The 17,686-nt window shown below is 39.0% G+C and overlaps 1 protein-coding gene across 10 annotated transcripts in view; it reads right to left on the bottom strand.

Annotated features, from left to right (window-relative positions):
- Nucleotides 1-17,686, bottom strand: part of LOC125252943 (protein NLRC3-like) — an 88,145-nt gene that overhangs the window by 10,338 nt on the left and 60,121 nt on the right. For 6 of the 10 annotated variants that reach the window (XM_048166628.1, XM_048166625.1, XM_048166623.1 and 3 more), the window contains 8 exons: nt 10,187-10,303; nt 9,948-10,064; nt 9,705-9,821; nt 9,466-9,582; nt 9,223-9,339; nt 6,981-8,777; nt 6,093-6,266; nt 4,569-4,742 (listed from right to left, as the gene is read on the bottom strand). In XM_048166628.1, the coding sequence (XP_048022585.1) occupies nt 4,569-4,742; nt 6,093-6,266; nt 6,981-8,777; nt 9,223-9,339; nt 9,466-9,582; nt 9,705-9,821; nt 9,948-10,064; nt 10,187-10,303 (2,730 nt within the window). The remainder of the gene's footprint in view (nt 1-4,568; nt 4,743-6,092; nt 6,267-6,980; nt 8,778-9,222; nt 9,340-9,465; nt 9,583-9,704; nt 9,822-9,947; nt 10,065-10,186; nt 10,304-17,686) is intronic. The other 4 variants (XM_048166627.1, XM_048166632.1, XM_048166631.1 and 1 more) reach the window with 4 other exon arrangements.

Raw genomic sequence — 17,686 nt, 5'->3', positions numbered from 1 at the left:
TGGCATTAGTGGAATTGCTTTGGCATGGTTCAAATCTTACTTATCTGACCGTTATCAGTCTGTAGTAGTTAATGAAGAGATGTCGTATCGATCACAAGTTCAATATGGAGTACCACAAGGCTCAGTACTAGGACCGTTGCTTTTCACTCTGTACATGCTGCCCTTAGGAGAGATAATTAGGAAGCATGGTGTTAGTTTTCACTGCTACGCTGACGATACTCAGCTCTATATTTCCTCGCGCCCTGGCGAAACCTACAAATTCACAAAACTAACAGAATGCATAGCTGACATTAAAAACTGGATGACAAGAAATTTCTTATTATTAAATTCAGAAAAAACTGATATCCTAATCTTTGGACCAAAAACTTCCTCACGAAAAAACCTTGAATACTCTCTAACACTTGACGGGTGCTCCATTAAATCTTCGTCCTCAGTTAGGAACCTGGGTGTGCTCTTTGATACCAATCTTTCATTTGAAAGTCATGTTTCTAGTATCTGTAAAACCGCCTTCTTCCATCTAAAAAATATATCTAAATTACGACATATGCTCTCAATGACAAATGCGGAACAGTTGGTTCATGCATTCATGACCTCAAGACTAGATTACTGTAACGCTCTACTGGGTGGTTGTTCTGCTCGGCTTTTAAACAGACTACAGTTGGTCCAAAATGCGGCAGCTAGAGTTCTTACTAGAACCAGAAAGTATGACCATATTAGCCCAGTTCTGTCAACATTACATTGGCTCCCTATTAAACATCGTATAGACTTTAAAATCTTGCTACTTACTTATAAAGCTCTAAATGGTTTAGCTCCCCAATATCTAAGCGAGCTCTTGGTGCATTATAGTCCTTCACGTCTATTGCGATCTCAGAATTCAGGCCAGTTGATAATACCCAGAATATCAAAATCAACTGAAGGCGGCAGATCCTTTTCCTATTTAGCACCTAAACTCTGGAACAATCTTCCTAGCATTGTTCGGGAAGCAGACACACTCTGTCAGTTTAAATCTAGACTAAAAACACATCTCTTTGCTCTTGCATACACATAACACATTATCAATACATTAACATTTTTCAAATCCGTTAAAGGATTGTTACGCTGCAATAATTAGGTCGGCCGGAACCGAGAACATTTCCTATAACACTAGATATACCTGTACATCAGAATAAGAATGGCATCTACGCTAATATCTGTCTCTCTGCTTATCCTGAGGTTTTCCGGGTGCTGGATCCAGGCCGTATCCAGATCAGATGGAGAACCTGTGTCTGGACCTGACTACAACGTAGCCCAGGAGACAATGGGCCTACAGATCCAGTTCTGGCTGCATCTATAATTCAGATTTTTAAATCTCCGTATCCGCTTACATATATTTATATATAATCTATTTTTAATCTCTATAATAAAAATGTATAATTCAGATTTTGATCTCCATATCCATTTACATATATTATATATATCTTCCAAGGGGTTTTTTCCCTCCTAGGACTTTTTTCCCAGTGCTAGCACGCTGGGTTTTTCTCCTAGGGGGTTTTTTCCACCCCTGGGAGTCAGCCGACATTGGCTTAATGTAGCACCATCTTGTATATGTTACATATTACCACGCTTGCTTGTACAGCTTATTTTTAACCATTTCTCTTTTTTCTGTGCTCCTAATATGTAAAGCTGCTTTGAAACAATTACAAATTGTAAAAAGCGCTATATAAATAAATTTGACTTGACTTGACTTGACATAGCCGAGCCTGATCGCTCAGATGAGCCAGCGGGACGGTTAGGAAGCTCTAACCAGGCTTTCAGAAACCGAACCAGTGGTGTCAGAGGAACTACAGGCATACGGATGGCCCTAGTAGGGGAGGTATAGCGTCCCTTAGCGAGGGTTGAGTGCGTGCACTTGTCTGGTTCCGAGAGGTGACAGAGGGAACTCTGTGAGAAGGCAGTGCATTCTCGGGCCAGCTCTGTGAAGGTGGCAAGGGAAGAGGGGGACGAGAGCAGCGTGGTGTAACAGCACACACTGTCATCCGTGTCTTCTTGGCACCCGGAGGTAGAGGAAACAGAAGGACAACAAAGGATTCAAAGGAGCGGTCCTGCTACTGTCTCCTGTAGAGCTGTCATCTCTGACTCAGGGTCACCCGTCTCAGGAACGCCGCTTCTTGGCCTGGCGTCTTTCCCACGACCATGCTGCGGCCGAGGTGAAGGCTGCTGTTGTGGCCGAGCAGGAGCGGAGGAGTACCCTTGGCAACGAGCAGGCTGAGGTGTCTGAGCCGGTGGCAGTGTAGGAGCAGCAGCTTGCTGCTGGGGCAGAATATGTTTGATTGCCTCAGACTGCTTCTGGGCGGCCATGAATTGCTGGGCAACAATCTCAACCACATCGCAGAAGAGGCCGGGCTGGGAGACAGGGAAGTGAAAGCTTGAATGCGAGTTGCTCACGCTACTCTTTATCTACCCACAAAGTGGGGAGGAGCTTTCTAAGATAATTTAAGATACTCTTCGTATATCGTTTTGTAACACTCAAAGGAGATTGGTCAGTCAGTCTCTGACGTAACTTCGAACATGACTGACTGAAAGGGAACAAACTATTTGCACTATTAGTCAGAGATAATAAAATAACCCTGTGATGTACAATTTTCAAAAATGTTTTTAACCATTCAGATTTTGATTTTGCATCCAAACCACAACGAATGATGACCCTTGACCCTGGCACTGCAGTTATACATCAGAGAAAGCTGAAATTACTGCGTGTGTATATGGTGGTCTTGTGGTAGACTATATAAGGTAACAACAGTCCTGTGTATATGCCTAATGTTATCTTGTTCAAATATAGTTTTTAAAGTGAAAATCGAATTAATTGAATTAATGTAATTGGCCAAGGTTAGGCGACAGCTGCCATAGAAAATCTGTGGCTGCTGGAGATGCAGCAATTTCAGCTTTGTAGGCCTAATTCTTCATTTCTGATAGGAATACAAAATCAATCAGTAGTTTATTTATGATCACATTTATTGTTGATCACAGTACTTCTGCACACAACACAAGCATTTAGTCCAAATTACGCATAATTTGAGAAATGCATATTCACATGTTCAACTCACATTTCTTTAGATAGAATAGAAAATTATTAATGACTCGCAGAAAGATTGTCTGCCGATCCATCAGTCAATATTGTGTCATAATTCCCACCTTACGGTGACGGTAACTTCTTCATTCTGTCTCATAATATACATTTATCCATCAGTTTATTTTAATATGTTATTATTTTAATATTTTAATGCTGGACTCAGGCAGGGATCCAAGTGCAAAGCTTTTATTAAAGGTGAGCGTGGTCGTACAGGCAGGGTCAAACGGGAGCAAACAGGAACAGCAAGGGACAGGCAGAATTGTGGTCAGGATACAGGCAATGATCAGGACAGGCAGATGTCACTCACAGGTCGGTATACAAAGCACAGGTCGGGGTAGGCAGCAGAGGAATCGTAAACGGGTAACAGGCAAGATCAACAACAGACAGGCAGACAGGATATAAACGCTCAGAATTGTACACAGGGTAAACAAGACTTCACAATCAGGTGGTGTGTGAGTGAGTCCTTTATAGTCCAGATGATGTGCTAAGCTGTATGTGGCGACAGGTGATTGGTGTGGAGTGTGTGCATGTGACTGGCAGAGAGGATTATGGGAAATGGAATCCAGGAACTGACAGTGAATGTGACACTGATATGCTGCACAAAGCTGAAATTGCAGCATCTCCTGCAGCCACGGAATTTCTCCGGCAGCTGTCGCTGTTTGTGGCACCTGCCGCTGGCCAATTACATTAATTCAATGTAATATTTTCACTTTAAAAACTACATTTGAACAAAATAACATTAGGCTATAAACACAGGACTGTCATTACATTATATAGCCTACCACAAGACTGCGATATACACGCAGTAATTTCAGCTTTCTCTGATGTATAGCCTACTGCAGCGTCAGAAACAACATATTAACAAAATTAATGATAAATGCTTACAAATGAAAGTCCTGTGATGTACAATGTTATTTTGTTGCAATGTAGCTTTTTAAAATAAGAAGAAAGTCTGTGGCTGCAGGAGATTCCGTCGGAAGTGTCGCTACGAGATGCTGATACTGCATTTTGCACCAGCCCTTGCTGTCAGAACATCTCAAGAGTGAGTAAATGATGACTTAATTGTCATTATTGGGTGAACTATCCCTTCAGGTGTTTACATGCCTGTTCGTTGCAATGAAAATAGACATACGGCACATATTTTAATAAGATTGTGGTTACTTCAATTTTGACTTTAATAGAATCAATTTGATTGAAGTATTATGTTTACATGACTAAATCTCATTACAATCTCATTATGAGAGTTCACGTAAATATAGTCAGTGAAATATTGTATTGTTTTGAAATAAAAAGAAACATACTTTTTTACTATAATTTTACTATATGTAATTCTAACAATAAAATGGAATCAAACATTATTAAACATGTTTATGGTGCGTAAATATTACCATTAAGATTAACCTAAGAAAAATAAACTATATTTATTAAAATTCAATCATTTTCAGTCATCAGTACTCACTTAAGCGTCTCCAGTTTATAATGTGGATCATCCTTCAGTTCAGAGAGCAGCTTCACTCCTGATGGTCTTAGATTATTCTTTGATAGATCCAGTTTTGTCAGGTGTGAGGGGTTTGATCTCAGAGCTGAAGCCAGAGCAGCACAACCTTCATCTGTGACACCACACTTACTCAACCTGTAGACAACAATGACACTCTTCAGTCTCTCAGTTCAGATATACAGGAACTTCACAATCTTAAGGTTGAAGCTATTGGCCTAGCACAACACATTGTTAACCCTGGCTCGCACTTTGCATTTTACAAAACGTCCCACCTCTTTCTGATTTGGGGTTGTTGTTACCATTAGTGTTGTAGTCAAGACCACCTAAACCGAGACCAAGTCGAGACCAAGACCATTGTGTGTCGAGACCAAGACAAGACTTTCAAAAAAATGGTCTTAAGACAGGTCTCAAGACCAAGACCAATCTCGAGTACCACACCACTAGTTACCATTGTCCTAGTCCTAGCTAACTGCCGTTACTAGTAATGCGTTATATGGTATATAGGGTTGGGAACCGAGAACCACTTGCATTGTTAGGCCACTAGGTGGCAACAAATTACTGTTAAAAATGTGTCTATCACTGAATCATTCTTTCAGAAACAAGTCTTTATGAATGCAACTTAAGAGAAGATACATTTTTAACGACTAGCTGAAACATTCTAAGACTGAGCTCAACACACAAAAACTGTTTCCTTCGACTGAAGCAGAATTAAATACGATCGTGATACATGTGTGATACAAGTGTGATTTCACCTGTCTGGATCTTACATGTGTGTTCAAGCATCTTACCTAATCTGTGGTAACACTTTACAATAAGGTTCATTCATGAACTAACCGTGAGCAATACATTTGTTAATCTTTGTTCATGTTAGTTAATAAAAATACAGCCATTCATAGTTTGTTCATGTTACTTCACATCATTAACTAATGTTAACAAATACTCTTGATTTTAACAATAACTCTTGATTTTAATAATGTATTAGTAAATGTTGAAATTAACATTAAAGATTAATAAATGCTGTATAAATACAGTTCATTATTAGTTCATGTTAATGTAGGCCTAGTTAACTGATGTTATCTCATGAAACTTAAAGTGTTAAGTGTAAAGTGTTAGCGATTATGAGATTAGCAGTCTGTTAAATTCATTTTACAAGAATAATAAACACAAAAAGGACTGAGTTGAGCATTGTGCATTTTCCCCTTACTACTATTTTTTATTAGTTGTTTAGTTATTTTAATGGAACCGGAATTGTTAGGCAGAACCGAATTCGGAACCGGAAATTTTTTTACTATTCCCAAACCTAGTTGTGTCTGAAAGATATTACAGTTATGTCAGACACTTTGGAAAGAGTCTCATGATGATTAAACATCCTCTTCAATTATCTGACAAGACACTTTTTTTAGTTTTGATTAGTTTTGTTTTTAATTTTGTTCATTATTTATAGGAGGAACATGGAAGAGAATGATGACATTTATACAATCTTACCACAGTTTCTCCAGTTTACAGTGAAGATCCTTCAGTCCATCAGAGAGCAGCTTCACTCCACTGTCTCCTAGTTTATTCCATGACAGATTCAGTTCTCTCAGGTGTGAGGGGTTTGATCTCAGAGCTGAAGCCAGAGCAGCACAACCTTTATCTGTGACACCACAATTACTCATCCTGTAGAGATTAGAGATGCATGGTGAACTGATACCAGCTACAGTTATATAATAACATGTGTAAACTACAAATGTGATTTCTAGAGGCAGTAAAATATTCACATACAGCATCAATATATATAAAAAAAAAAACACTGTAAAAGACGCTGTTGCTGTTTGCTGTCAGTTTTGATCACAGTCATATTCAATCCTTCATCACGTCTCTCACACTGACCTCTACAATCATCAACTCTCTCTCTCTCACACACACACACACACACACACACACTGGTTTGTTTTTGTGAATTGTGGGAACATTCCATAGGCGTAATGGTTTTTATACTGTACAAACCGTATTTTCTATCGCCCTACACCAACCCTTCCCCTAAACCAAACCATCACAGGAAACTGTGCAGATTTTTACTTTTTCACAAAAACTCATTCTGTATGATTTATAAGGCTTTTGAAAAGTGGGGACATGGGGTAATGTCCTCATAAGTCACTCTCTCCTTGTAATACCTATGTCATACCCATGTCATTATACATACAAATATACAAATTTGTGTCCTGATATGTCACAAAAACGCACGCGCACACACACACACACACACACACATACACACACACACACACAAACCTCCTCAGTATGTACCAGAAAATGGTTGGAAACCGCATGCTGAAATCATAAATGTGATCATGTTTTAACAGTGTAGTGATTGTTGTCAGTGTGACTTACTTAACTGATCTGGATTCTTTAACCACAGGCAGCAGATTCTGAAGAACTTCATTTGCTGTATTTTGTACTTCTATAAACTGTTTTAGATCAAAATAATTCATCAACTGCTCTGATGTCAGTAACACATAAACCAGAGCTGACCACTGTGAAGAGGAGAGTTTGGTTTCTCTTATTTTTCCAGATGTCAGATAATCTTGGATCTCCTGCATCAGTGAATCATCACCCAGTTCATTCAGACAGTGGAACAGATTTATGGATCTCTCTGGAGAGCGATTCTTCCTGATCTTCTGTTTGATGTACTGAACTATTTCCTGTTTGTTGTAGGAGCAGCTTCCTGTCTGTGTCAGTAGTTCTAGTAAGAGAGTCTGATTGGACTCCAATGAGAGACCCAGAAGAAAACGCAGGAAAAGGTCCAGATGTCCATTCTTACTCTGTAAAGCCTCATCCACAGCTCTCTGATGCAGCTCAGATAATGAATGACATTTCTTCCAGTTTAAAACCTTAGACAACATACCTGGTTTGGTGATTTGTTCAAACACATTTCTGTTCTCGTTTATAAAGTAAATGTGAGCATATAGAGCTGCTAGATGTTCCTGGATGCTCAGATGAACAAAGCAGAAGACTTTTCCCTGATACAAGCCCAACTCCTCTCTGAAGATCTGAGTGCACAATCCTGAGTACACTGATGCTTCTGTCACATCAATGCCACACTCTCTCAGGTCTTCCTCGTAGAAGATCAGGTTTCCTTTCACAAGCTGCTGGAAAGCCAGTTTCCCCAGTTTGAGAATCATGTCTTCATCTTTCACCTTCTTCTCACAGTCCTTCTCATGTTTGATGTTGGTCTGAATGATCAGGAAGTGTGTGTACATTTGAGTGAGAGTCTTGGGAATCTCTCTTCTCTTTGCTTTACTCATCATCTTCTCTAGAACAGTGGCTGAGATCCAGCAGAACACTGGGATGTGGCACATGATGTGGAGGCTCCTTGATGACTTCAGGTGTGAGATGATTGTATTGGCCAGACTCTGATCACTGACTCTCTTCCTGAAGTATTCCTCCTTCTGTGGCTCATTGAAGCCTCGTACCTCTGTCACTCGATGGACACACTCAGAGGGGACGAGATCAGCTGCTGCTGGTCTGGAGGTGATCCAGATGAGAGCAGAGGGAAGCAGATTCCCCTCAATGAGGTTCATCAGCAGCAGATCCACTGAGACTGATTCAGATATATTACACAGTTTCACTTTGCTCTTAAAGTCCAGAGACAGACGACACTCATCCAGACCATCAAAGATGAACAGCACTTTATATTCTTCACTGGATATTTCCATTTCGTTGGTTTCAGGGAAAAAGACATGAAGAAGCTCTGAAAGACTGAGTGTTTTGTCCTTCATCAAGTTTAGATCTCTGAAAGGAAGTGGAAATATGAGCTGGACGTCCTGATCCTCTTTCCCTTCAGCCCAGTCCACAATGAACTTCTGCACAGAGACTGTTTTTCCAATGCCAGCGACTCCCTTTGTAAGCACAGTTCTGATGGGTTTGTCTTGTCCAGGTAAAGGTCTAAAGATGTCATTGCATTTGATCGGTGTGTCCTCTGTTGCTGCTCTCCTGGATTGTGTCTCAATCTGTCTCACCTCATGCTCATTATTGATCTCTCCACTTTCACTCTCTGTGATGTAGAGCTCTGTGTAGATCTCATTCAGGAGTGTTGGGTTTCCCTGCTTTGCTGTTCCTTCATACAGACACTGAAACTTCTTCAGCAGATTTGATTTGAATCTGCTTTGGACCAGTTGAGAGTCACGACTGAAAGATTAAAATTATACATTACAACATGAATTAAAGATGTGAAAGTGATAGTAAAATAAATAAACACTGTTCTATTAAAAACCTACTTTTAATAGAAGAGTGTTTATTTATTTTACTGTCACAATTTTTAATTAATTTTGCTAGTGTGACTACAGTGAGTTAGTATAAGAAGATGTAAATAAATACTCAGGGTTTGAGGGATGAAATTAAATGACATTTCTAACTGTGTGTCTAAAGAAAAGAGGAAAAACGACACACATCCAAATTCTCTCCAACTGGTGCAGGATCAAAACAAACAACATGAAAATAAACAAAAACATTGCAAAAATAAATCCAAATCTTTTTGATTGAAATGGTTCACTTTTACTTTTTAAAAATAAAGGAAATGGTTAAACAGATTTTTCATGATTATTATCTGTCTGTCTAAACCAAAATTTTGTACCTCAGATCAGTTGATGTGTGTCTTCCCTTAAATACTAGTGGTGCACCCATAGACTGGTCACTCTTCATGGACACACAGCTGGACTCTGGTGGGTTTGATCTCTGACTGTGTAATTGACTTTAAAAGAAATGGTGACAAGAAGAATTCATGTAGTTAACTTTACAATTTTACAATGATAATGTCATCCATTTATCCATCCATCCATTCTCCCATCCACTCATCCATCCATCCATCCAGTTGTACCTCAGATCAGTTGATGTGTGTCTTCCCTTAAAATTTTGTGGTAAGTCAATAGACTGGTCACTCTTCATGGACACACAGCTGGACTCTGGTGAATTTGATCTCTGACTGTGTAATTGACTTTAAAAGAAATAGTGACAAGAAGAATTCATGTAGTTAACTTTACAATTTTACAATGATAATGTCATCCATCTATCCATCCATCCTCCCATCCACTCATCCATCCATCCATCATGTTGTACCTCGGATCAGTTGATGTGTGTTGTCCCTTAAAATTTTGTGGTAAGTCAATAGACTGGTCACTCTTCATGGACACACAGCTGGACTCTGGTGAATTTGATCTCTGACTGTGTAATTGACTTTAAAAGAAATAGTGACAAGAAGAATTCATGTAGTTAACTTTACAATTTTACAATGATAATGTCATCCATCTATCCATCCATCCATCCTCCCATCCACTCATCCATCCATCCATCATGTTGTACCTCAGATCAGTTGATGTGTGTTGTCCCTTAAAATTTTGTGGTAAGTCAATAGACTGGTCACTCTTCATGGACACACAGCTGGACTCTGGTGAGTTTGATCTCTGACTGTGTAATTGACTTTAAAAGAAATAGTGACAAGAAGAATTCATGTAGTTAACTTTACAATTTTACAATGATAATGTCATCCATCTATCCATCCATCCTCCCATCCACTCATCCATCCATCCATCATGTTGTACCTCGGATCAGTTGATGTGTGTTGTCCCTTAAAATTTTGTGGTAAGTCAATAGACTGGTCACTCTTCATGGACACACAGCTGGACTCTGGTGAATTTGATCTCTGACTGTGTAATTGACTTTAAAAGAAATAGTGACAAGAAGAATTCATGTAGTTAACTTTACAATTTTACAATGATAATGTCATCCATCCAACCATCCTTCCATGCATCCATCCAAAGATGAAGATAAATTAATTAGACAAATGAATTTAATAAGAAAATAAAGACAGGTAATCCAAGTTCTCGAGATAGTGTGTCTCAGCACAAGTGTTAACACAAATAAGAATCGACCGAGAACTGAGAACTCAGAGGAAGTTAAATCTACAGATAATGAGCTAAAAGACTAACAGGTGAAATTATCAAATGAATATCCATTGTTATGGACAGAAGAGTAGGAGACAACAGGGTTTATTGAGTTATATGAGTTTATTGGCAAACAGCTGAGAATGTAAGATGATCAGTTGAGTAACGGAGATATAGGTAATAGTGATGGTACACTGAAGTAGTAATACTGCCCTTTTCTTGCAGGTGGATGACTTGTGGATGATTGAAGGTTAAGGGATGGAGTGAACTCACAGGAACGGTAGGGAAACACACACGCAGACACTTGGAACAAAGACTGGGAAGAACGCTAGAGTAAGTATTCTCGATATGATGAAGCATTGGAGAAGAAGTCCTTGTATCAAATGAGACCGGACAGTGAAGTGAGGCGAGTGGTGTGCTTAAGTATCTGGTGGTGATTGTGTGATGATAAGGATCAGGTGTGTGTGGTTAGAACTCTGGTGAGGGAGTGCGCTGTGATTGGCTGATGGATGAGCCTGGCAGGTCTGTGACAGTACTCTAAGTTTTTATGGTCTGCGAGTACGGTGAACTGATGCTTGGCGCCTTCTAACCAATGCCTCCATTCCTCAAGTGCCAACTTGATGGTTAATAGTTCTCTATTACCAATGTCACAATTCCTCTCCGCTGGGCTGAGTTTACGGGAGAAGGCGGCACATGGATGGAGTTTGGCTGGGCTCCCCTGCTGCTGCGAAAGCACCGCTTCTACCCCGATGTGTGAAGCATCGACCTCCACGATGAAAGGCTTCTCGGGATCTGGATGGATGAGGAGTGGTGCACTGGTAAAGGCTTCTCGTAAGATGTTGAGTGCTTCGTTGGCCGCTGGTGTCCAGGACAGAGACTTGGGCTTGTTGCGAAGTGGATGAGCTATGGAGCTGTAGTTCTGGATGAATCTTCTATTGAAGTAGGAGAATCCAAGAAACTTCTGGAGCTCTTTAATGGTGGATGGAATGGGCCAGTTCTTGATGGCCTCCACCTTCCCCTCGTCCATCTGGACGCCACTACTACTGATGTTGTATCCAAGGAACTGCACAGAAGTTTGGTGGAATGAACATTTTTCAGCTTTGAGGAACAACTGGAATTCTCTCAGGCGTTGGGGGACCTCCGCAACGTGGTGATGTTTGGCCATTCTCCAGGAATAGATTAAGATGTCATCAATATAGACTAGCATGGACTTGTGGTGGAATTCCTGGAGCATTTCATGGATGAAGTCCCGGAATAAGGAGGGGGCGCTGACCAGGCCATATGGCATAATGAGGTACCCGTAGTGTCCAGTAGGGGTCACAAAGGCCGTCTTCCACTCGTTCCTCTCACGTACCTGGATGAGGTTATACGTGCTGTGAAGGTCCAGCTTGGTGAACACAGTGGCACCATGGAGATGTTCCAGTGCCGCTGGGACGAGGGGAAGAGGATATCTGAACTTGACAGTGATCCTATTAAGAGCCGGGTAATCATACAAGGCCGCAAGCCTCCATTCTATTTGGCCACGAAGAAGAAGCTCGAAGCAGCAGGGGAAGTGTACAGACGAATGTAGCCTTGGTTTAAAGCCTCCTCAATATACTCCTCCATGGCCTTCTGCTCTGGGATGGATAGTGGATAAATCTTCCCACGGGGCACTGACTCACCCGGAAACAGATCGATGGCACAGTCCCATGGCCGGTGTGGAGGCAGCTTGGAGGCTTTCTTCGAGCAGAATACATCACTGAAGTGGGCGTAGCAAGGACGAATATCTACTGACTGTTTTTCTACAGGATTCTCGATGGATGTGGAACTTCAGGATTTCTCCAGTGGTCCACAATATAATGGGGTTGTGCTGCTCCAATCATGGCGCATACGAGTGGCAAATCTGATGGATAGTTGAATGAATCGTTTGAGCCTGATGGAATCCTCGTATGCAGCGAGATGCAGCCGCACCCTGGGATCCAGACCCTGATGATAGGTGATGAGCAGAGCTTGTTCGTTCCATCCACTGGCAGCGGCAAGAGTCCTAAACTTGAGGCCGCAATCGTTAACAGACATAGATGCAACTGATTGAGTTGCTCACCCACCGACGAATCACCATTTGGTATACAGAAAACCTCTTTGAAATGAGTGAGGAAATTCGCCAGAGACTGGGTTACTGGTCCATTCTGCGACCAAATGGTTTCTGCCCACTGTAACGCTCGTCCGTTTAACTGGGATATTATAAAAGCTACCTTGGAGCGTTCGTCAGGGTATAACTGCGGCTGCATCTCCATGACCAGCGAGCACTGCAGGATGAAGCCATTGCAATCCTCCGCAGAGCCAGAGAAGGGCACTGGTTTGGCCATGGGACTGGTGTATACCGGTGGCGAAGGAATGACGGCGTTGTTTGCGTAAGTGAGAGCTTGTGAAGAAGTGACTGGATTTGAGGTAAGTGTTCGACAGAGGGCATCCACAAGTTCTGGATCTGGTGAGCTCATGCTGTTTGCCATTCAGTGTTGTAGGAGACAACAGGTTTTCAAATATGAATGAGTTTACTGGCAAACAGCTTAGAATAACAGATGATCAGGTGAGTAACAGAGATATAGGTAATAGTGATGGTAAACTGAAGTAGTAATACTGCCCTTTTCTTGCAGATGGATGACTCGTGGATGATTGAAGGTTAAGGGATGGAGTGAACTCACAGGAACGGTAGGGAAACACACACGCAGACACTTGGAACGAAGACTGGGAAGAACGCTAGAGTAGAGTAAGTATTCTCGATATGATGAAGCATTGGAGAAGAAGTCCTTGTATCAAATGAGACCGAACAGTGAAGTGAGGCGAGTGGTGTGCTTAAGTATCTGGTGGTGATTGTGTGATGATAAGGATCAGGTGTGTGTGGTTAGAACTCTGGTGAGGGAGTGCGCTGTGATTGGCTGATGGATGAGCCTGGCAGGTCTGTGACATCCATATTGTTCTGTGGCATATAATGTATTTTCTTTAAGACTCTGGTGTACCTGCATTCTGGAGAAAAATCTCCAGTCAGTGTTTGTGTGTCGTCCATGATTCATTCAGTCTTCATGGAGCTGCACGGGTAAATCTAATGAGAAAAACACTGATTCAGACACACTGACGTACAAAACCATTTAATATCATTTGTCATTTTCGTGAATGTGTTTATGAGGACAAAAGAATCTGGTTTATGAGATGATGACCTGTCAAGACACTTATAGACACCTGTATTTGGTCAATCTGCCCAGTATTGTTAAACACGATGAATTCTGGTTGTATTTAGTTTACTGCACATCACAGTATGACATTTAAAAACATTTAAAAACATAACCAAAATATCATACAGAGCTTATGTATTTGAGTTATAAATACACCAAATTTCAACATTGTATCTTGATTTTGTAGATTATGAAGAAATATAACACTAAAGTTTCATATATTCTATCTCTTTTCTTTACTTATTTTGCCCATTAATTATTTTATTGAAGATGAATGTTCCAATAATGTGTAAGAAACCAGTCGGATGAGGTCATGTTAAAGGTCACAAGGGTTTGTGCAACACTGTGATCACATTTCTGCAACACTGTGAAAATATCTGTTTTTTAAAGGAAATAATGTATTAGTACAAAACAAACTCACAACCTTGTGTAAAAATGTAAAGCATTTCTCTAGTTTGATGTGATATATAACCAGTCCCACAAGAATTTCACAGAATTAGGGGAGCGCGGGGCACAACCTAACATAGGGTTAGTTGTAACACACATGGTTTAAATACTTCCACACATGCTAGCATGATGAATCTTCATGTATTTACTAGTTGCAGTATAATACAATATAAAAAGAAAAAAATGTGTAAAAATTCAGAAATCTTTGGGAGATATTGCTGAACATTTATTTAACAATAGCAAAAGTAAATTTCTTAAATGAATTTTTCATCTATATTTTTTGTTTATTTTAAATTAGACAAATCTGATATTATTTTAATCTCCAATCTGTTGTTTAGCAGTTTAGTTCTTTAATGCTTCACAAGAAGAAGACACTAGCCAGGTTTAAAGTCCAGTTGCGCAGACAGGGTTCGTTGTAGAAAAGACTGAATAAAGACTGAGAGGAAGAACCTGAACATTTATAAAATATTATTTCAAGAAATGTACAGCATTTGTACTATCTCGTGTATTTATCCCATGTTCTGTGAGAGCTGTGTGTGGAGGGAGGGGAGTGTTTTTGTTCAGCTCTGTGTTTTTCTTCATCTGTTTGTCTGTATTGTTTTGATCTAGGCTGTATAACTGTGTTTAACAGAGTGTCCACTGCCAAACTACAAAATTATTTAAATTTGAATTCCTAAAAAAATGCTATTATTTTATATGAAAAAAAATAATAATTGTCTTTTATTGACAAATAAAATTTTAGTTTGTCATTTGTATTTTTTCCATTAAATCAGATATGGTCATGTAACAATGTGCACCACCTATGGGGCATGTTGTCACATTTAACTTCCCTTCTTTCGGGGTAAATAAATGAAAAGTATACACTTTATGAAACAAAATCACATGTTTGTAAATTCTCTGAACCCTAAGTAGATTTACACAATCTGAGAAAGGCATTAGGTTGTGCCTCGCTCTCTCCTATAGCAGAATTTAATCTTTCTGATTATTGCTGTCCAAATTTAATTAATTACTCACAGTTTTTCCACAAATAATTTGGGCTCAGATTTATGGATTTTGATTAGTTTAGCTGCTTTTCATTTTTTTTTTTTTTTTTTGTTTGTTTGTTTTTGCGGAAAAACTGAAAAATGACAAAAATGCAAATGGTGATTCTTCGCAAGATTGGTTTCTAGAACAATGTAGCATTTAAATGTAGAAATGTTCTTTAAGTCTCGACCAATAATTACATATTTTCAGCAAATTTTGGTCTATATGTCCGAAAGACAATTAAGATATGATAATAAGATCAAGACATTCATATTACTTTAAATACTTCACATTTGTTTAAGCAGGTCTAGTTCATGTTTACTAAAGGTAATGAGGAAATCACAGCAGCTCACCTGAAGACTCACCTTGATTGAAATGTTCTTTTTCTAGTCTCAGTTTCTCACAGTGTTCATGGTTCAAGTAAATTCCTGCATAAGAAAATAAATACTATTAGACCAAGTCTTACTCAGTTTTGCTGATTTAAAGGAAGTTGATCAGATGTATAATGGCGCATGTCAAATACAATCTACTTAAGAGAGAGAGAGAGAGTATATGATGCAAAACTATCTAAAAAATACAAATTCTGCTTTAGAAATGACAAAAGTGTCTTTTAAATTTGTTAATTTTGCATTATAACCACAGTGTGCTGAAACAAAGAATACTGAATATTAATTCAGGAATAAAACAGAGCTCCAAAGATCTTTCTGTGCAAATAAAAAGCTCATGTGCTAATCTAATTATAACGAGTTAAAGGGATAATTCACCTTAAAATTCTGTCATCATTTTCAAAGGAAGATATTTTGAAGAAACCAAACATTTCATGGCAAACATTGATTTCAATAGTATGCAATAAATAAATAAATATTATGGAAGTCAATGGGGTCCATCAACTGTTTGGTTACAAACATTCTTCAGAATATCTTTTGTGTTCAGCAGAAGAAAGAAACATGAGGGTGAGTAAATGATGACAGAATTATCATTTTTGGGTGAACTGTGCCTTTAAGATTCAAACAATTGTATATTTTTATTCTGTAATGAAAAGCTGAATATATCTGGTTATTTTTGCATAGCAACAACAAAGCGAGTTTTTAAAAAAATAAAACATTTTAACATTAAGAGTCTTTATTAATCATCGGGTTTCGTTTTAAACAGAAGTGACGACACTGTAATGAACGCGCTGTTCTGAGTTTCTGTGTCAATATCAGAAACACAATCATGTGACTGTGTTCACATCATAACTCCCATTCAGAGATATATTAAGATAAATTAAGGTTTTCTCTGTTATTGACAGCTGGAACTTCCTGAAGAGGCGCGCGGCCCGCGGAACTGCGCACGTCATTTATTTATTTATTTATTCTTTATTTGACAGGGACAATGGACAATAAAATATTACCCCAGAATTAGCTACAGAGCTAAATTTCATCTGCTGTCCCTGGGCAGGAGTACATCAAATTATCAATAAAAATACCATAGAAATTAAACACAATAGAATACAAAAAGTATAAAAACATATTCAAAAATCATTACCTTGTATAATTAATGATCACAAACCTGACATGCCTTTAAAAATCTTTTCAAATGTAATTTAAACTGGACAAAGGTAGTGCACTGTCTAATATCAGTTGGTAAACTATTCCAATTATTAACAGCTTTTACAGAAAAAGCTGATCGTCCAAAATCTGTCTTTCTAAAATGCGCTTCACAGTCACCTCTTAAAGAGGCTCTTGTCTGTCTTAAACTTTCATTGCGCAGTGAAACAAACATCTTTAAAGGTGGAGGTGCAAGATCATTCACGATTTTATACATTAAACTACAATTGTGAAATATTACAAAGTTTTTAAAAGTAAAAAGATTATGTTTTTGAATTATAAGACAATGATGATATCTGTCTGGTTTCTTATCAAACACTTTTATAGCACGTTTGTATAAACTATGTAAGGGTCTAAGAGTAGATTTTCCTGCTTGGGACCATGAAGTAATGCAATAAGAGAAATGAGAAAAAATAAAAGAGTGCAGAAAGATTCTTGCAGCTTCTGCCGAAAGTTGACTCCGTATAAATTTAAAATTTCGAAGTTGGGGTGTAACTGTACAAACTATTTTTTTAACATGCTTTTCAAATGTTAAGTGAGTGTCTAAAATAACTCCAAGGTATTTAAAGTCCGATACAATCTGTAATCTTTCACCATTTACCAATATATCTGGTACAACCTCCTCCATCTTTCTAATCGTAAAATACATACAAGCAGTTTTCTGGACGTTTAACGATAAACAACACTGATTAAACCAGTCTGAGATTTTGGTCATGGCAGCAGATAATTTTTGTGATACCTGTTCATTTGTTTTACCATGCACATAAATCACAGTATCGTCTGCATACATTTGAATAAATGCATCAGGACAAACATCTGGAAGATCATTCAAGTACAGACTAAAAAGTAGAGGTCCTAGTATGGACCCCTGAGGTACCCCTGATGAACAG

The sequence above is a fragment of the Megalobrama amblycephala genome, linkage group LG18 (genome assembly GCF_018812025.1).
Source record: "Megalobrama amblycephala isolate DHTTF-2021 linkage group LG18, ASM1881202v1, whole genome shotgun sequence".
In the NCBI taxonomy this organism is placed as follows: Eukaryota; Metazoa; Chordata; class Actinopteri; order Cypriniformes; family Xenocyprididae; genus Megalobrama; species Megalobrama amblycephala.
This window is presented reverse-complemented; position numbering and strand designations above follow the sequence as displayed.